Source organism: Sciurus vulgaris (assembly GCF_902686455.1).
Source record: "Sciurus vulgaris genome assembly, chromosome: 9".
NCBI classification, from domain to species: Eukaryota; Metazoa; Chordata; class Mammalia; order Rodentia; family Sciuridae; genus Sciurus; species Sciurus vulgaris.
In genome coordinates this window covers 80,976,661-80,996,599 of record NC_136469.1, presented here as the reverse complement: position 1 = coordinate 80,996,599, position 19,939 = coordinate 80,976,661, and the positions used below count along the sequence as shown (strand labels likewise).

Below are 19,939 nucleotides of genomic sequence, written 5' to 3'. Positions count from 1 at the left end.
TAAGAAATATTTGAAAACAAGGTCATTATTATATTGCAGGATCTTTTGGGTTGTTGTTTATATTCTACATATTTCCTAAGGTAGAATATTACAACCATTATGGTAACATGGTCATCAGTTCATCCTGGGTGTTCTGAGATCTAAAAGGAGCATAATGTTCATGTAGTAGTTTGATGTGTCCAAAATTTCCCAAAACATTAAAACGATTGTTCGTTGTTCTAGAAAATTCAGCATGGATCAAATGAACAGAGCCTTTTTCTTGGGCCATGCACTTGAAATGTGTTTCGTGTGTGTGATGTCTTGGTTCTCAAAGGCTGTAGCTCTCTTCCTCTTCCCATCTGATAGGAAACAATGAGATAAGGAAGAATTTGACACAAACATGGAAGCAAGGGAAATGGGAAGATGTGGTCCTATAATTTACTGATTTGTTTAAGAAAACTTAGAATGTTTGAGAAAGAAAACATTTGTTATCTTTAATAAGATGATCTCAGACGGGTCTCTTGACCTCATTTTCTAGCAGTATTGAAAGAAAATCTAAAGTGGCATAATAAATTATCCTTGAAACTCAGGTATCCCTAGTGTAATTTTTCTCCCAGTAGTTTGCATATTTCTCTTCTTGACACCCCATTTGAAATCAATTAGCAGAAGCTACTTATATGTCTACTTCTTCAGAGTTAACCCATTTGTAAGAACAGATGTTTCTGTGGGGAATATGCATTTATGCTTATTGTAAGTATCTCTGGCAAGCCCCTTTCCAACTACCTATGTGACATTTCACTCTTCTTCACAGAGAAGATGTGATGGGAAAATATAATATTCACAGCCAAAGTTTAGCAATTAAGGGAACCTTGATTTCTTTTCTTTCTTTTTTTTTTTTTTTGTTTTTTGCAGTGCTGGGGATTGAACCCAGGGCCCTGTGCATGCGAAGCAAGCACTCTACCAACTGAGCTATCTCCCCTCCATGGGAAGATTTCCATATGGAAACACTGAAAAGCAAGATGTTTATACCATGTGTTGGAATTTTGTCTGAACAAGGTAGGGATAACTTAACTTTGGACCTATCTTCATTTCCTTATTTATCTTTAAACAAGAAAGGGAGCTATTGTATTAGTTTGCTGCATTAGTTGTATTTAGTTTCTATATTAGTTGTAATTATTGTATTACTTTTCTGCAGTAACAAAGTGCCTCAGACTATGTGGCTTAAACAAGAGAATCTCTTGTCTCTCAATTCTGGATGCTCAAAGTCTGAGATCAAGGCATGTGGAATTTGTTTGCTAAGGTCACTCTACTTGGATTGTAGATGGACACCTTCTCCCTGAATCTTCAGGCAGTCATCCCTCTCCATGTATATCTGTCCTAATTTCCTCTTCTTTTAAAGATACCAGTCATATCAGATCAGAGCATCTTAGTGAGTTCATTTTAATTACCTCTAAAAAGTCCTATCTTCAAATACATTCATATTCAAGGTGCTGGGTATTAGAACTATAACACATGAATTTTAGAGGGCCATAATTCAGCCCATAACAGGAACCATGACTATTGCTTTTATTTTTCAATAACAATACTTTAAAAAATGACATTATCCCTCTTTCTTATACTTTTAAAGTAATAGAACATGTTTAAGGCCATAGAACATCTACATAGGTAAGTATAAATCTTGTTGGCATTTTAATTTTCTCTCTGGAAATCTCGTTTTCATGTGCAAGTGCTGAAGGTTCTGGGAGATCCTTTTCATTATTGTTCTCCTTATGAAAGCAGCTGTTCAATGAACATGGCATATTTTGTTACCTCATCAAGAAGCAGAGGAAGATTATGCTGTGATCAACTTTTGTCTGGCTGTAGCCAATGTTTTTCTGATTGTTTGAGCCCAGTGATTGATTTAATAGGTCTACTCCAGGGTAGTTATTCATCCCTGATATTCGTCCCACTCCAACTCCATGTTATTTATGTAAACGATGCTTTATATTCTTTCCACACAGATAAATCCAAGTTGACAGAACTGTTTAAGAGATGAGTGTGCTCCCAATTGGGATTATGGTCTCAACATTTATCTATATCAACTTTCATGTTACTTCACTGGCAAATTGGAAGCTTTTGAGGATAAGAAGATAAGATATGATTGGAGAATCTATTTTCTGCTCTGACTGTAAAATCTCTCCATTTCACAACTGTGCCTCTACGAAGAGGTCAGAACACAAAGAAAACAGTCTTGGGAACAAATGATTTGCCTTTGAAAAACAAAAACACCTCTAACCACGGGGAAAAAATCTTAGACCAGAGCTATTCATATAGACTCAGATATTGGAAAATGATCTTATATGTAACAAATTATACATTTCTGATTTGTATCTTTGGCTGGGGATTTTTTTTAATTGGGAGTACATGAGCTCTATGTGATTTTTTTAAAAATTCATTATTTTTTAGTACACAATAATTTTACATATTTATGGAGTGCTTTATATATGTAGTTATCGGAAGACCCAAAAAGCTACATGTGATTTTTAGTCTCAAAATGATGATATAAGAACTACGATTTTGACACTTTTGTTTTATAGGAAATAACTTAAAATCCAAAGAAGATTGGGAAAAAAAGTAATGTGAATTTGATCTCTGATAGAACTGGGAGACACATGAAAGCCCAAATATTATTTTCTATGCTTCAACTCAAATATCTCTGATAAAGAATAATTTTACTTATAATGTAAGAGGCTAGAACAATCTAGAGAGAAAATTCTATTCCACTGACATATTTCTAAAGCATTCCATTCAATACAACTTTATTTCCTTTACAATGTAAATCTGTATTGGAAATATAGTAGTCTAGTTCCTGTATGTCCAAATAAATAACCACTATGCTCTAGTTTGATAACTTTGCCCCTATGTAACCCCATGGATATGAAATTACATATGGGAAATACCAAGATAATTATTTTACGAAGGGAAACTAGTGCTCTCTCAGGCCCTGTAGCCTTTAAAAAGATAAAAAGAAGAAAAAAACCTCATTAATGTATGCTTGCAAAACAATTGCAGTCATTTTCCTGGGTGAAGACTAAATTATTGTGCATTATAGTGTGCATGTCTATGATAAGTAGATTACTATAGATCATTCCAAGAGGAGGTAGAGGGAAGATTGCACTAACATTAGCTTCTCTGGTATTTGCTGGCTGTAAATTTCGTTAAATGATAGATGCAAAGATGGAAGACAGATGGATAGAGGAAAAGACAGAATCAGATACTGAATGAGTTAGTGCTGCAGCCTGTGCTTCAGGGCTGTCTTATTATGACAGGGCTAGCAAGCATCAATGTCCTCACATTTCCCACTCCCTCCCCCTGAAACATACCGATTTATATGAAAATTAAGATTACAAATTAAAGCCTGGCTATCCTAGAGTTTTCCAGTTCATCAGCCATCCAATAAAAATGATGTCAAGCCTGTATGCATAATTCCCAGAAGATTACTTTGTCCTTACAGCTAAGCCCTGTCCCTGATATGAAAGATCTCTATCCACTTTTATTGAAATAAAGAACTAACATCATAATCCCAATATTGAGGTATAATCTTCATTATCTCCTGACCCTCTTGAGGTTCTCCCAATCTATATTACTTCAGATTTGGTTTATTTATAATCCTTATGTATTTACTTTTATTGAGATAGGATTAAAAACTTAAAAAAAAGCTACAAAAATCCTTATGATCTCATGATTGAGTTTCAATTCACCAACAATCAACTAATGTGGTAGACTGAATTTTTTAAAAGTAATTCTTATATAGTCCAAGCTTGAAAAGGCATTAATTGGTCCCCTGAGCATCTCTATTTCATTACATGAATTATTTCCAATCCAACCTGGTTTGTGAAATGATGGCATCATCTTCTTTTCCTATTTATTAAAAAAAGGTGCCAAGTGGGGTGGAGGATGGATATATGAAAGTATAAACACACAGACAGAATTATCCAGAGTAACTTCTATATCTTTTATTAGAAAGTTTTGATTCATACCTATAGTTAATTACTGATAAACCACAATCCCCCCAACTTTTCCCCCTAACAGCCTTAATGGCCTCTGGCTATGCCTCAGGCTGTTAACTACCAAACTAGTCATTAATGCTGGTCAAGATGATTTCTTGGAGATTATTGCTCATTTACTTTTTTAATAGACAAAGCATAGTATGCTTTGCATAAAGAATAAAATGGCATTTTAGTTTTCTTTCAAAAGCATAAAGAAACACCTATCAAAACCATATGTGCTATGATTTTCAAACATGTCACGTATTATTTTATTTGTATTTCCAAAGTGAAAGTGAATTCACAATGGCTAGGATTTCACTGATAATCATCATGTTTTCCTGGTTTAAATAAACTCTTTGCTATAAATTTGGAGAAACTTATCTTAAAAGATGTGATGTGTTCTTCATTGTGCCTCTTATTTTTACCTTTTGTGCAAGAATATGTGAGGGGAAATACTTGCCTTTTAGGTTTGAAAATAGGAAATGGAAATAGAAGTGCTTTACTATTGGACTAAAACTTCACTGAAGTTTTTTTTTTTTTCTTTTTTAAAATACCACTTATTATTAGATTGAAAAGAACTATTATTCTCCTAGTAGTGGTATAAAGTGGGATTTAGGATAATTTATATTGGCTCTATTATTTATCTTCCTTTTTATTCTTTTATGTTTTTACTTGTGCATCTGCTATTGCCTGGTCATATTTCAAGACAATTCAGAAGAGAAGGGATAGAAGACTGGGCAAGTAGAAACAGCCTATGGTCACTGAGTAATCTTTTTGCTTAAAATGATATTCAAGCATAATCCTTTATTGGCATGATAAGGCTTATTAAATGATTACTCAATAACTATAAGAGAAGTAACTGCACCAATATTTTGTATATGCATTTTCTGAATATTGACCTAGGAAATTTACACAATTTTCTTATTTAGTCTTCATAACAACTTTCCAATTACTCCTATTTTAGGGATGTGAAAATTGAGACTTTAAAATTGTTGCAGTATTGCTAAGTAGCTCTTTTCCTTCATTTACTTATAGATAGGAAATGCCTTCTTCCTTTTGAAAACTGTTCCACAACAGCAATGCCTGCCGCGGAGTACCGGTTTAGATCTTGGAAGAGGTAGGATGATAATCTTGTTGATCAAGTAGGGTTATCCTAACAATCAGAGGCTTATTTGAACTAAATATAAATATTCTTTATATGTACACCATAAGTTGTCTTTGTACAAGAAAGTCCAACAGTTATTAATAATTTTGCATCAATTAAAATTTTGCTTATTACCAGTTATAATGTGGATTTAATTGACTGATTGATACAAATGTAGGAAAGGAACAGAATGGGAAAGGAAGCAAAAAATGATGTGGGAGTATGAACTTTTTTGAAGGAATTCTCTTCTTGGGCAAAGCAGAGAAGAGTAATAGAATACTGGGTATCAAGGATGAATAAAGAATTCATTTATGCTCTTGGTTTAGGCTAGCCCTATTTGACATAAGACAGTGTGTATCATGTTCTGGAAAAGGTTTGTAATTCATAAAGCTTTGATTTCTCAGGGATAAGCCATAAATTACAGAGTGACTCTAAAAGCTTTACATTCTAAGATAAGCCCCTATTATGCTTTTCCCTCATTAAAGATGGAAACTTGTTTTTAGTAAAATCGACCTGAATGTTTTGTAATCAGAATTGTATTGTCATACAAAAATTTAAATTATACATAAATACAGCCTGCTTTATTCAGAATGTCCAATTTTACTGAAAGTTATTTACCTTTATTGTGCAAATAAAATCCCAGTAATAAAAAATGATCTATACTTTTTAATAAGGTTAACAGAAGACCTGATACAGACTTCATAAACAGTCTTTGGCTTTCTAACATTTGATAATTTCCTCCATTATAACTTTCCTGTAAACTGAATTTCTGATTTTAAATTCAGATTTCCACCATTCACTGATAAATTGCTATTTCAGATTATCTCATGGTGCTCCTTTTAGCCTGCCAACGGGTTAGTTTTGACAATGTTGCCATATTTGGAAGGCAGGGTGTTTTGCTATAGGGTATAGCTCTAGGTATAACCTAGAGTGAATGAGTTTAACCACTCTGTGATACGCATTAATTCAATGCAGTTGAGGCAAGATGCTAATCTATTAAGAACACAACCATTGTGATGCTTTAGCCTTAGATGCTCGATGCATCTGAAGTTATCTACATCCCATCACCCCAATTATAAGGAAGAGAATAAAATTAAAGAACATATGTGGAATGTTGGAAAATATGTCATAGATTGTTCCTTTTCAAGAGATACAAAGGATGAGTGATCTTAAGGGACTTGAATCATATATCAAGTTCCATTGGTATACCTTCCTAAAATGATCTGCTTAAGAGATCATTTTTAGATCTCTTAAGAGCACTTCTGTGATGCTGCTTTTCTCACATTTTCTTCACATTATTTTTTCTACCACCTCACAAAGGAAAGGCATACCTCTCACTCCCCAGGAAACTTATTAAGGCACACCATTCTAGGATGTAAAATGGCTGAAATGTCAATGGAACAATTAGAAATAATTGTTTCCTAGAAGTTTCCTATATATCTTTTTCCAAAATTCTCTATGACAGCTATTATTTGATTGTCAACTTTTAATTTTTGTACTTGTTTTCAGGAATGCAAGTTGGACTACGGGACTTAACACTGCATACAATTCTAGGGAAAACCAGTCAGATGCTTATCCTAATGGTTTACTAAAAGTTTTGAGTATATGAAAACTTTGGTCACACTTTTGTTTGAATGTCTTACTCAAAAACATGTCAATGGGAGAATAAGTGTAATTGACATGAATAACTTATTACATACAAACGCTTAGTTTCTAGAGAACAAGAGATTAAAAATTTTATTAAGCCACTTTTTCTTCTCACATGAACAGATAGAGTGGATTTGTTATATTTACAGGAATTAACTCCTGTCTTCATATTCCATTCCTTAAAATGTCCACATAAATGCACATATTCGTCATTGCTGCTTAGTTATTGTTTTGACAAAAAATTCCCTAAAACACTGATTTTTTTCTGGATGGCTAGAAAGGAAAAAGAAAAAGATCACTATTATTTTGTACCAATTTAAACTTGGGGATAAAAATCTCGAAAGTAAAAATTTCAGCAATACTACTTACACTTCTTTTAACAAATGAAAATGCGGTTTTCTTATACCATCTCTTTAATTACACAGTACCCCAGAGGGCATATTTTTAAATCTCTTCTTGGTAAAGGAGAAAATTAGTGTGTCAGAGGATATCCAGATGGTAATAAGCCGAAGTAGGACTAAAACTGAAGCCATTGGACCTTGAGGTGTGTGATTTCTCACTTTATTAAATCATCTCTTGTAAAAATTGTTCAACTTGCTAAGGACTGTTTTATATATATATATATATATATATATATATATGTGTGTGTGTGTGTGTGTGTGTGTGTGTGTTTATAATATGCAGGTGAGATGATGGCCCCAGTCCAAAGATGAAATAATCTATCTTAATTATGGCTAGGAAAGCAATGTATACATGATTTATAATGAAAAGATTTTTCAGAACTTCACAAAATGTAATTCCCATATTAAGAAATATGGTGTTCAAATGCCCTCAAGAAAATGATCTTTCAAAACTTCAAAAAAGCATTCATGTCTAGGAAAAAAGTATACAGTAGGACCTTGATAAGTCACTTGATCTGTTTCATTGGCTTTTGGCTAGGGATTGTTAATGAAAGTTCAATCCCAGGAGACTCAGATGATGATGACACAAGCAGAAGTGTGTGTGGCTCTACACATGGCAGGTGTCTGGTTCCTAACAGGACATCACAAAATTTGTTTTTTTCCCCTCTGCAAACAAAATTAAGAAATTTTCATAGTGTGATTTGTATCTGTATGATCTTACTCTTTAGGCTTGTCATATACCACTAAGGATAAGCTATTGGTTGTTTGAAAAGTAAGGAATGGAGGTGGTGAGGAGTAATGATGAAAAAGAATGCTCTAAGGAGAAGACACATAATATAATCGTAGTTGAATAAATATATGCAATCACACATATTTATAAAATGTTCACACCTATGCAAAATTGTTTTAATTCTTAGAGATGTTTTATGTTTATAGAAAATGAGAAAACAATTCCCATATACCACCTCAACTACTCCCATATTGTATAACAAAAAAATTGTTGTATAGGTTCTAAGTCCCATATTGCTTCTATTAAAATGAATTAATTTAAATCTATAGCTTAGTAACAATGGAAAGAGCTTCTTTAAATACTTTTTGAAAATTTCAATGCCTTGTACTAATCAGAGTTTACAGATGACACTGCAAAAGAATCACCTGGTGCTTATTGAACATGCAGGGCTCTGATTTTGTAAATCTGAACCGAGTCAAAGAAACTGCATTTTTAACATAGCAACTGGCTGATTCTTATGCAACAGTTATATGAACTATATTTGAGAAACACTGGGATAGAAATTCTTCTTGAATGGGAAATAGCTCCTGGAAATATTTTCCATACTACCTCCAACCATGCACAGGTCTAGCTTTAAGAGTGCCAGGGTGGGATGGAGGAAGAAGGAAGGAGAGAGAAAGAGAGAGACTTAGCAGTGCTTTTCAAATCTCCTGTCAAATGTTAGAATGAAAAACAATTTTAGTGTCTGGGGTAATTTATTGAGCAATGAACACAATAGAGTTAGAAATGAAAATTTAAAAAATCTCATATTCTGTTTGTTTAGATGGCAAAGATGAGGAAAAATTTATCAAAGCATCCTAATGTAAGATGTAATGTTATCAATACATTTCATACACTGCATATAAACAATTTTTATTGTACACATTTTGATATGTTTGAAATTTTTACTTAAATTATTAGGCCAACAACCTCATGACACAATCTCAAAGACAAACAGGATTTATGTGTGTATATATTTAATGATGGGATTTTGATTCTTTAGGGTCTAATCCAAATCAATCTAAAGGTGAGCCACAGGTGTTCTGAACTGCAGTGCCAGGGTTAGAGATGAGCTTTAAGGCCCCTACTTGTCAAAATATGCTTTCTGGACCAGTAATGTCAGCAGTGTGTAAAACTAGTTAGAAATGCAGATACTCAGGCCCCACCTCAAACCTACTGAAACAAAATTTGCATTTTAAAATAACCCCAAGATGACTTACTTACATGTAAAAATTTGAGAAAACTTCTTTTAAGCTATTTCTTGATCCTTTCCAAAGCTTCACTGCTTTGTTCTAATTTCCAGCACTATTCCCCATTTCTCCCTCTCATCCACATACTCCATTATTTTTTTCAGAGTCATCTCTTGCCTCTTTTTCTTACCTCCAAGTAAAAACCACAGATTTTAACTAGGTAACTCACAGGCTTCATTTACAAGTTTCTTTCTTTTAACCAAAGAAAACTGCTTCTTGGTGACATTAACATCTCTGAACAATTTGCTGACAAACCTGAGTCAACTCAATAGTTTCTTTAAAGATGCACATGAAAGAAGGGGGTGTGGGTCATTCTCTACAGCTGGCACAAGGGTATTCACACTATTTACTATCCTACATCCTTGTTTCAAAGCCTTGTTTGGTCTCTTTAGGATTATGCTTAAGTAAAACGCAGGCAGTCGATTTAGGGGGAAAAAAAAACATAATTTGTCCTGTGTAAAAAGAACAATGCTATTACAAAAGGCAGTGCCAGAGGCTCCCACTATTTCAGTGTTGCAAAAAGCCACTGCTGCTGCTAAATCACCATTATTACCCTAGAACCACCTGGGAACATGCTAATTTATGCCCAAAGCAATATTAGTATTATTGTTTATTTTACTTTCATTATCTAAATAGGCATAGCCCAAACTAGGTAGGTTGCTGTAATTCTGTTGTCTCCTAGTAACAAAGAAAAGCAGCCAAAGTAAGATAATTTCTTATTTTTCAGTTGTTCCAACTCTTATCATCAAGTTACCAGAGACAATCAATGTGCTTGGTACTAGAGAGAAATCACTCAGGTAAGCTGAGGCTACTCCTTCTGTTTCTCCATCTGCTGAGCTGTTAACATGAAGACATATTGACAAGGGCTCAAGGAAAACATGGAATATTTCATCAGTAAGATTATACTGCCCTAGAGACAGATGTTAGAAAGCTGTAATATTTAAAAATAAAGAGATAAACACATGCTTGCGGGGAAAGAATAGTTTCAAAGGTAAGGGAGAAAATTAAAAAGAAAAGGAAAGATGGAAAGATAGATGCAAGGTTTGTATTGGCACATGAAATGGCAAATTCTACTTATGTACAAAAAAAGACTTTTATATCTGCCTCAGGCAATCATTTACCATTAGGCAGACATTCTCAGAGTGCACTGGGGTAGATTTGTAAGAAGTACTTAGCAGGGCTGATTATGATTACAGAGAACAGACTTATCTCTTGTCATCAGATGGTTAATGTCAGGGCTTAGACTTAAATCCATATACACTAGTTTTCACAAAAATCTAAACATGAAAAAATGCCCTATACTTTGGTAATTCACATTTAGTGAATATAAAAACAATGTTAAATAATGATAACTGGATTTATCTAGTGGCTTTCACTGGAGGGGTTGAAGTACTTTGTCTTATTTTTACTAGAGAAAAATACTAAAAGGGATTATAACTGAAGGTATATTAATATTTACAATTGACATATAGTTGTCATACATTAAGTCAATACTTAACATAAACAGCAAATTCTCCTTTCTGTTTAAGTTTTAATATTTTTGTAAATAAAAGGCAAAAAGAGTGGCAACAGGGAAGCAGAAGGAACTCTGGCTTTGAATTCAGACTTGGGTTCAGATCCTGGATACTTCTTTTGCTTTTTTGAGCTTCAGTTTCCTCATCTGTAAAACAAAAATAATAATTGCCTACCTCACACAGAGTTTCTGATAGGATTAAATGTATTATTAATAAATGCCATAGCATTGTATGTGAACACTACAGGTCCTCAAGAAGTGTTAAGTTTCATCATTACAAAAAACAATCCATAAATTGACAGATACAAGCAGATCAGGGATTCCAACTTCTGCTTGTATGCTAGAAACATCACCTTCTCCTACTAGGAAGGGGAGAAATACCTCCTTAAGAAGGAAGAGACTAGAACAAAGGGAAAGTTTCCAGAGAAGGGACAAGGAAATATATATTTCTACGAGAAAAGAGGAGAAAGGGGACATGTGGTTTGACTCAGTGGTCCTGTCTACCCTCTCAAGGATGAAAACCAGATAAATAATGGCAGAAACTAATATCTAGGGAGTTTCAAGAATTTGCTCTCTTTCCTGTTTAGCACTCCAGGAAACAACCTTGTTAGGATAACCACACCCAACATAGGACTACCATAAACAGAATAAAATGGCAGCATGGTAGGCCAAGGAAAGTTCTGTAATGGCAGGCCTCAAGCTTCCTTAGGTCTTGCACAGTGACTCTTGCATCCAGGTATTCCTTTATGATCCCAGTAGGATATGTGGAAAGTTGTTGTTGAGAGATGAAAATGAGAAGTCTTTCAGGTCAGTGTGAGATGACCTCAGAGCAGATGCTGCAGAGCAGACAGGTTAGGCCAGCATTCAGAGGGTAGATGTGGCTGAGACACGTGGATCTGCAACGCTGTTGAGAAGTAAGAGAGTAAGTGAGCAAGGGAGATCAAAAGGCTCTGGTTGCTCTGAGAAGCTATGGAAGAATATTAGTTTAACTGATGACAGGCTTCAATAGATCAGTAAGGCAATAAGCAACCACGTTTGGACTACATTTATCTCCATGGAACTCAATGAGAATTTAGATGACAGTACAAAAATCCAGACAGATCCTAGGTTCTCTTCCTTCCCTACTATGGGGACATATGAAAATTTCCTGACACCTGAAGCTATTTCTGCCTTTAGAAGAAAGGGGAGTGTGTAGCGGTGTGTGTGTTGTGTGTGCATGCACATGTGTAGAACAGTGAAAGATTAAGATCTGCCCTGAAGAACCTTTTGCAAATCTAAAGAAATAGATCCTTATGTTTCCCATCTTTAAATCCTATACCATCTAACTTCACTCAAAAGGAACTTATATTCTAAAGAAATAAAAAAAACTTTCTTGGCTTTTGTTAAGTTAGATGCAATGTGGCCAGTTCTTTAAGTCTTTTCTTTCTCTGAGACCAGAAAAGGAACACAAAACATCCATTATGTATCTTTATTCATAATTTAAAGTGCCTTATTTACATTAAATAATAGAAAGTAGTATTTTATGTACTTTATTTTCTCTTTTTCTTTTTAAAATTACTATATGGGTACTTTAGAAGACCCATCCATCTATCCATCCATTCATTCAATCAATGGCTGTTCACTGAGTACCTACCATGAATGAATAATCCGCCAGGCATTAAAGAAGCAAAGATAAATAACATATGGACTCTATCCTTAAGGTAAAAAGATTTGTGTGATGCATGAAAAGAATATTTAAACTAAAGAAAGGCTAGTGGAGTATTGGTATTTATTTTAACTGCAAACAAAACAAAACATAGTAGGATGCTATAACTATAAAATGAATGATCTTTTCCCACCTATCACTTGCACACAGAAGTAATAGAGATTACTATCTAGAGAAGTAAAAAGCATTTTTGCATAAAATCATCACTACAGAAAAGTGTTTCCAGAATAACAATGGTGAATCAAATTGTAGAAGACAATATGATACAAAATCTAATAGAAGAGGAATAAGATATGAAGCAATAGGTTGAAAAGCCTTTCATCGTTACTTTTCTCAATTTATTATGAATACTATTAGTATAAGTATGCAAAAGAAATTATATAAAAACTAAACATTACATGATTGTTTTAATTTTCTCAGTAAATACTGCTTGGTATTTTTAAGAAATTAAATTTAAAAGCTAAAAAAATTATAATAACCGTTCTAGGATAGTTTGTTCAATGGTGAAGATATTTTCATAAAGATTCCCTTCCAACTATGATCATTATAGCCTTTAATTTCTTAGCTTGTTAAGATCAAGTTTTTACATTTCCAGGTTTTATTAATGGTTGGTTGTTGAAGCTTAAGGAATACATGCTAATTGTTAATATGACCTTATGAACACATAACGGAATTTTATAGCTTTATTTTAAAAATATTCTATGATGTTCTGAAGATATTAATCTATAAAAATAGCATTGCAGAATATTTTCAGAAAGGGTTTTGCTCTGGCCCTTTGAACCATTATCCGGTTACAGAATTTCTAAAATTCTATTTTCCTTACCTCTTCCACCATAAAGTATATTACATTTTATATACTAGAGCATAGAGAGAGTACCCAGAGAAAGGTTTAAGGAAAATCTCTGCTTTTACCAGTTATCACTGACAAAGTTAGTATTTCATTCATCCTAAATGTACACCATACACTGATTGAAAGGTGACATTGTTAGAGATTATTAATAATTCAACAAATGAAATCTTTTTTGATTAGTATTTCAAAACAGTATTTTATCTTTTCCCAACCCCCTCTTTATCTTCATAGAGTGCAGTTGCATTTGAAATCTATGGTTTCTGGCATATCTGGGGTAAGGTTATACTAGGAATTTACCAGACCTGTCAGTCTCTAACTTTCTTCCATATTTCATTATATCATTCCAGTTATAATTAGTTGTCTGGTAAAATTAAGAACAGTCTATTTCAGTGAATGCTCATGTGAACATTTAACAACTTTTTGTTAGAATGACAGCTTAGCGACAGGAAGAATAAACCAGAAAGGGAGAGTCACTAAAGTAACCTTAGTTAACTCAATATTGCCTGCTCAACTGAAAATGCTGGTTTTTTTTTTTTTTTTTTTTTCTTTTGGTTATTAATCATCAGGCACATACTTTTTGTCAGGAGATGTGCAGCAGTTTGATGGCATTCTTGCCTCAACCAGCATGTTTTGAACTGACCTGTCTTCATTGCTATGGCTCCCTAGAAACTTTGCTGCTGCTGAGCGTTGATTCAGCTGAATGCTTTGACATTCAGCTTGTCAGTGAAAGCTATTTTAATCGTTAAGATGCATCCCCTTTCCAAGACTGCTAACTGTTGCTGTTCATACACAACATTCTATTATTTGATTACTAAGGAGAAGAAAAGAACCTGAATAGTAACTAGTCTAGAGGTCATTTTAAGGGTCCAAATCTACAGAATGTTTAATTGTATGAGGAGTTGTGCTTAGCAATTTATAGGAATCATTTTATTTAATCCTCACCAGTTGTGGAGTCTGACTACTTAAAAGTATGAACCTCTGTTCTCTACTTACTACATACATGATGAGCAGCCCTCTCTGTGGCATGATTTCCTCCACTGTAAACTGGAGTAACAGTACTCGCCTCACAGCAATATTATGAGAAGTAAATGAGACACTGCAAGGATAGTACTTAGAATAGTAACGATGGCATAATGAGTTCTATAGAGTTAGTAATTTTTATTACTGCTTTTTTAGATGAAGACACTATTCTCCTCCACCATCAGTCCTACTCACCATCACTTCTTTTAACTGATTCTGCTGTTCAGACTCAAAAATGGAAATATCGGAAGATGAAACTCACTCCATTCAGGACTTTTTTGAGGGCGGGGATGGGTACTGGGGATTGTACTCAGGGGCACTGGATCACTGCACCACATCCCCAGCCCTATTTTGTATATTACTTAGAGACAGGGTCTCACTGAGTTGCTTAGCACCTTGCTTTTGCTGTGGCTGTCTTTGAACTCTCTATCATCCTGCCTCAGCCTCCTGGACCACTGGGATTACAGGCGTGCGCCACTGCACCCAGCTTTTCAGGACATTTTTCTATACATATCTGAACTCTAGCTCCACAAGAATGAAACGACAATTGTGGCAAAATAATAAAACTTTCATAGTATGAAACTTTTAAATTTTTTCCCTTTTCTTTTTTTCTTTCTCATCTAGAAGGCTAGGCCTGTATTCTGGTGACTCCCTGGTGAATGGGTTAGGAGTGAATCTTCAGACAATTTTTAGAATTTAAGAGTATAGAGGTCATTTTTGTAGGCTTTAATGACAGGCATGACAGCAGCAGGTGGCATAGTTTGCTATGCTCAGATTTGTGCAAGAGCAGAAGAAATACATGTCATGTGTTTATGCAAAATACCCTAATGTGCCATATCAGTGGAGGGGGAGCAACAAGGATCCCATTTTACTAGCTGAAATTCCTACATTCCATAGCACCAATAGAATGTTTCCCATTGTGGCAGAAACTTCACTGTGTTGTTACCAGACTTCTTCCTTCCCCTCCTATGCACAAAGCTAAACTTCATTTCTTAGTCTCTTCAATGAGCTGGGGAAATAGAACTCACTTTTAAAATCTATATGAGCCTCTATGTGTATGCTCTTCCCTTGTCTGCTACCTGAGTGTCTACGATACAGTGGAAGATACATGATTCTAGAAAACGGTAGTCACTGATTCAAGAACTAAAATTTAGCATTTCTTTCAACCATGAATATGGGCACCAATGCACAGGAGAATTAGTAATACTTGTAACTTTATCACCAATAAAATTCATGTTTGAATTATATTATTGCTACTAGAGGTATCTCAAATATTTCTACTCAAATTTTCTTTGAAATAACTGTAATCAATAGACCCACTGGTAGATTTTTAAATTTCATATTCTAATAAATAAGCAAATACATTATAATAAAAAGCATTTTAAAAATAGGGATAACTGTATTTCAATAAATTTGTTTTCTTTTATAATCCCATATGATTTTTATGCCTTTACAACACATTTTTTTGAGATGAGGTTCTCAGGCTTCACCAGATTGCCAGAAGGGGTTACAGAACAAAATTCACAAAAATCCGCTCTAGATGGATCCCCAAATGACTTTCTGGAATACAGTTCCTCTTTTCCTCTGCTCTATATAACCCCACCACACTGTGCCCCATGTGAACAATAAGATTTAATGGGTGAAGTTATTGAGATTTGAAGGTTATTTTTTAGAGAAGTTAGCCTATACAAAATAATAAACCCTTGTTACCAAAACAGCTCCAAAAAGGCATAGAGTACCCAAGATCTAAAGAGGACTACAAGTGGAAAAGACCCAGAAGTGAAGAGTGAGGACCAAAGATTAAAATGGGATGATCAAAAATATCTCAGCAGATACTGACCTGGGAAGAAAGTGAAAGTTAATAGAGGAAACATCTTCAATAAATAAAGTTCAATTACAGTAATATAAAGAAGCAGTGTAATATCTTTGAATTTTGAATTTGTACACTGAGATTTATAACTGCCACAAAATAATTAATTTTCTTATTTAATATTTTTATCTTCCCCTACTAGAAGGGCAGCTATTTTTGTGTCTCATAGCAGATGCTAAGTGCTTTCTAATTCTTCAAATTACATGTATACATATATATATATATATGGATCTATATATATATATATACACACACACACACACACAGGGTTTTAAAGCAATCTCTTATTAGCTCTGTTCTTAGCTAGAGTTTAACACTAAGGAGAAACAAAGAGCCACAAAAATAAGATCAATATTGCATAAGTCCTTGTATACAGAAATTTAAAAGTTGATCATTTTTTAAGTCTGTTGATTTAAAGAAAATCATCTTGATAGAGCTCTCCAGGTTTTAAAGACAGTTATAAATTTGACAATACTTCTCCCAAGGTATTAAGTTTTATATAATTTTATCTTTCCTCTTAGACTATTTTGCTGCCTTTATTTTACCCTCAGATCAAACAAATGAAACTGTGAAACCTTCACAGTTTAAAAGGTAGATGCAAAGACTCCTTTGAGGATAGCCTCTTTTTAGCCCCAAGGAATTAGTGTATTTAAAACTATAAATAAATAAAAATAAAATGAGTTAGTGTGCTGGGTATTCTGGATCCCAGTATAAAAATTCATAAAAATATAGTCTACTTATTCTTAAATGCTATATAATAAAAACATCAGTTTGTCCTGATCACTGCTGTATACCAAGCTCTAAATCTAATGCCTGGCAAATAAGAATTTTTATGAATGACTAAATTGGTCAAATAGCATTCATTTAAATTTTACAGTGTACCCACACTGGACTTTGCCAGGTAAGGTCCTTATCTTTTACACATGTAAGGGTAAGATTACTAGAATAAGAAGTTAAAGGTTCAAAACTATCAATAGCTCACCAACCCTTGAAATTGTTAGAATACAAAGTTATTTGATGGAAGAAATACTGGTATTATGCCACTGCACTTGATACTATTTGTAAAATAACAGTCTTTTAAAACTACTTTTCAGTGGCTTTTTAGTATTAGTAAATTTTAGAAAGTACAATAATTATTTTTCTCTATGTTTTTTCATGTTAATTTTTTCACATTGAATAAATTTAGAATAAGGAACCCCTTGAATGCCCATTTCTCCCTTAACAATTATTATATATTGCCATTCTTTTTTTTTTAATTATTTTTAGGGTTTTGCTGTGCTGGGTACTGAACAAGTGTCTTGTACTTCAGGGCATGTGCTCTAACATTGAGCCACACCCCAGGCAGTCATTTTTTTTTTTCATTTCACCTCCTCCTCAATTTTTTTCTTTTTTCTTTTTTTACTGTAGAATTTTAAAATAAATTCTAATCAACATGATTTCAACTGTAATTATTTCAGTATGTATGTCTAAAGGATAAAGACTTTTTTTTTTTTGTATTGACGATTGAACCCAGAGGCACTTTACTACTGAGCTATGTCCCCAGCCCTTTTTATTTTTTATTTTGAGACAGGGTCTCACTAGTTTGCCAGGGCTGGCTGGTCTTGCCATCCTCCTGCCTCAGCTTCCTGAGTTACTAGGATTACAGGGTACACCAATGTGCCAGACCTAAAGAATAAAGACTTTTTATAATCTAACAGTATAATACAATTTAGCAAACTTAACAAAATTATTTTAAAAAAATCTTTAAATTCCTTAATAGAATATAGTTCTTGTTGAAATTTTGCTTTATTATCTTAAAAAATGTTTTATACTCAGTATGTTTGAATTAGGATCCAATATTCCTAACATTTGAATTTGGCTGATATTATCTTTAAAGTTTGTTCTAACAGAAACTCCTTTCCTCCTTTTTTAAAAAAATGCTATTTATTTGTTGAAAAAACCAGGTCATTTGTTTTGTAGAAACTTCCTCATTCTAGATTGGGTTAATTGCATTCTGGCATATAGTTCCACATGTCCCACTATTTTCTGTAAAAATGGTAGTTACATTTTACATACACATACAATTTTTTTGGCAAGAATATTTCATAGCTGATGCAGTGTACTTTCTGTTGAATTAGGCACATATTTGTGTCTACTTTAAGTAATGTTAAGATTGATGACTGATTTAAAGTGTTTGTTGTCAGTCTGATCCATCATTACAAAATATGCCAAGTTTTACCCAATATATTATCTGTTGATGATCACTGGTTAGATCCATTATTTCATCAAGCAAAATGATTTTATAATTTATCATTCCCATTTATTTACTGGAATTCTGTAAAAAAAAAAAAAAAATTCTTTCATCAACTACATGGTTACCCTGAATTACAACTTATACCAAAAAGGCAGGATAAATTTAGGTTTCTTTTACTGAAGTTGATCTACTTTCTGTGTATGTTAGTGTCCTATTAACTTCCGATAGTTAGCAATGGATCTCCTTCCAACCTGCGCACTACCCTCTTCCCCAAAGCAACAGACGGTGAAACCTAGCAAGACTAGAATGGTCTAGGATAGGGTGATTGGTCAGGCCAAGGTATGGTGCAAGGATTTTAGGATAGGAGGGAGGGGTCAGGGAAGAGAGAATACCTCCAGCAGGCTCTAGGAGGTGGAATCCAAGTCTTCTGAGCTGTCCTGAACATCGATGCTCCCCGTGGATTCACTCGGTTCCTTGCTGTCACTGCCACTATCAGGGGCAGTCGGGTTCTCCTGCTGACAGGTCTTTTTGGAATCAGGAAGTGTGCTGCCCTGGGTGTCCTGGTTCTCCCTGGAGCCCAGTACCACATACCCGCCCTTTTCCTTCAGCTCCAGCTGCCTTCTGAGCTCATCTGCCATCTGGGAGAGATCCCGCTTCATAGCATAGGCATCTTCCCCATCTGCATAGTATTTGGGTTCAACCTCACTGACCTGAAAGTTGAGAGTGTTAGAATAGAGGTGCAAGGCCGCCCGGTTACTCTTCCTGACGTGCAGAGACACGTACTTGGCACTAAAATTCTCTATCATGGCCCGCGAGGCCTGGTCCATCAGCTTCTGGGCCAGGCCGAGACGCCGGTGTGAGCGCTTCACAGCCAGTGAGGTGATATGCCCATGGGGGACATCATCAGGGTCCTCTTCCATTTTGGCCAGGACATAGCCCACAATCTTCCCGTCCTCATCCTCAGCGATGTAGGAGAGCTGAGGCCAGGAAAGGCCATGATAGAAATAGTATTTCATCTGGTAGTTCTCGGGAAGGCAGAGGAGGTTGCAGTGTTGCATGTTCATCAGGTCCTCCGGCCGAGCATTGCGGATGTTCATAATGGCGGCGGGCAGGGAGCAGGTTGAACTGCAGTGAACAGAAAGGGGCTACAGCCAGCGCAAGGGACACCGTTTGCCTGGGTTAAGCGAGTCCAGGCAGCCGAAGCCGCGCAGTTCAGACGTGGAGTCGAGAAGGCGGGAAGGCCAGACGCGGAAGGGGCGGGGCCGAGCGGTTCCGGAAGTGCCCCGCCCCAGCCAATGAGGTTTCACCTCTTTTTTGCCTGAGCTCCTGGGAAGGGGGCGGGGAGGGGGCGTTCTTAGGATTCCTGGGGTTTAAATAAAGTGACCTATTGATGTCATTATCTCTGCTCCATTTTTAACTGAGTACATCTGGGTGTATTTTCACCAACTGAGCAACAACATATTACCAGAATTTAGATCAAGAACCAGAACATTGCCTGCATCCCCCGCCCCAGGAAGCCCACCTTATGCA

At 35.1% G+C, this 19,939-nt stretch overlaps 1 protein-coding gene across 1 annotated transcript; it reads right to left on the bottom strand.

The window, feature by feature from the left end:
• Positions 1-10,892: 10,892 nt before the first annotated feature.
• NAA11 (N-alpha-acetyltransferase 11, NatA catalytic subunit) lies at positions 10,893-19,569 on the bottom strand. The gene is made up of 2 exons (XM_079152954.1): positions 18,802-19,569; positions 10,893-11,635 (listed from the first exon to the last, which is right to left on the bottom strand). The coding sequence occupies exon 1, from the start codon at positions 19,504-19,506 to the stop codon at positions 18,814-18,816; it is 693 nt and encodes a 230-aa protein (XP_079009080.1). The 5' UTR covers positions 19,507-19,569; the 3' UTR covers positions 10,893-11,635; positions 18,802-18,813.
• Between the last annotated feature and the right edge of the window lie 370 nt (positions 19,570-19,939).

Excerpts from the sequence above, each read along its gene's own strand:
- NAA11 (XM_079152954.1), bottom strand. The coding sequence starts at position 19,506 with ATGAACATCCGCAATGCTCGGCCGGAGGACCTGATGAACATGCAACAC.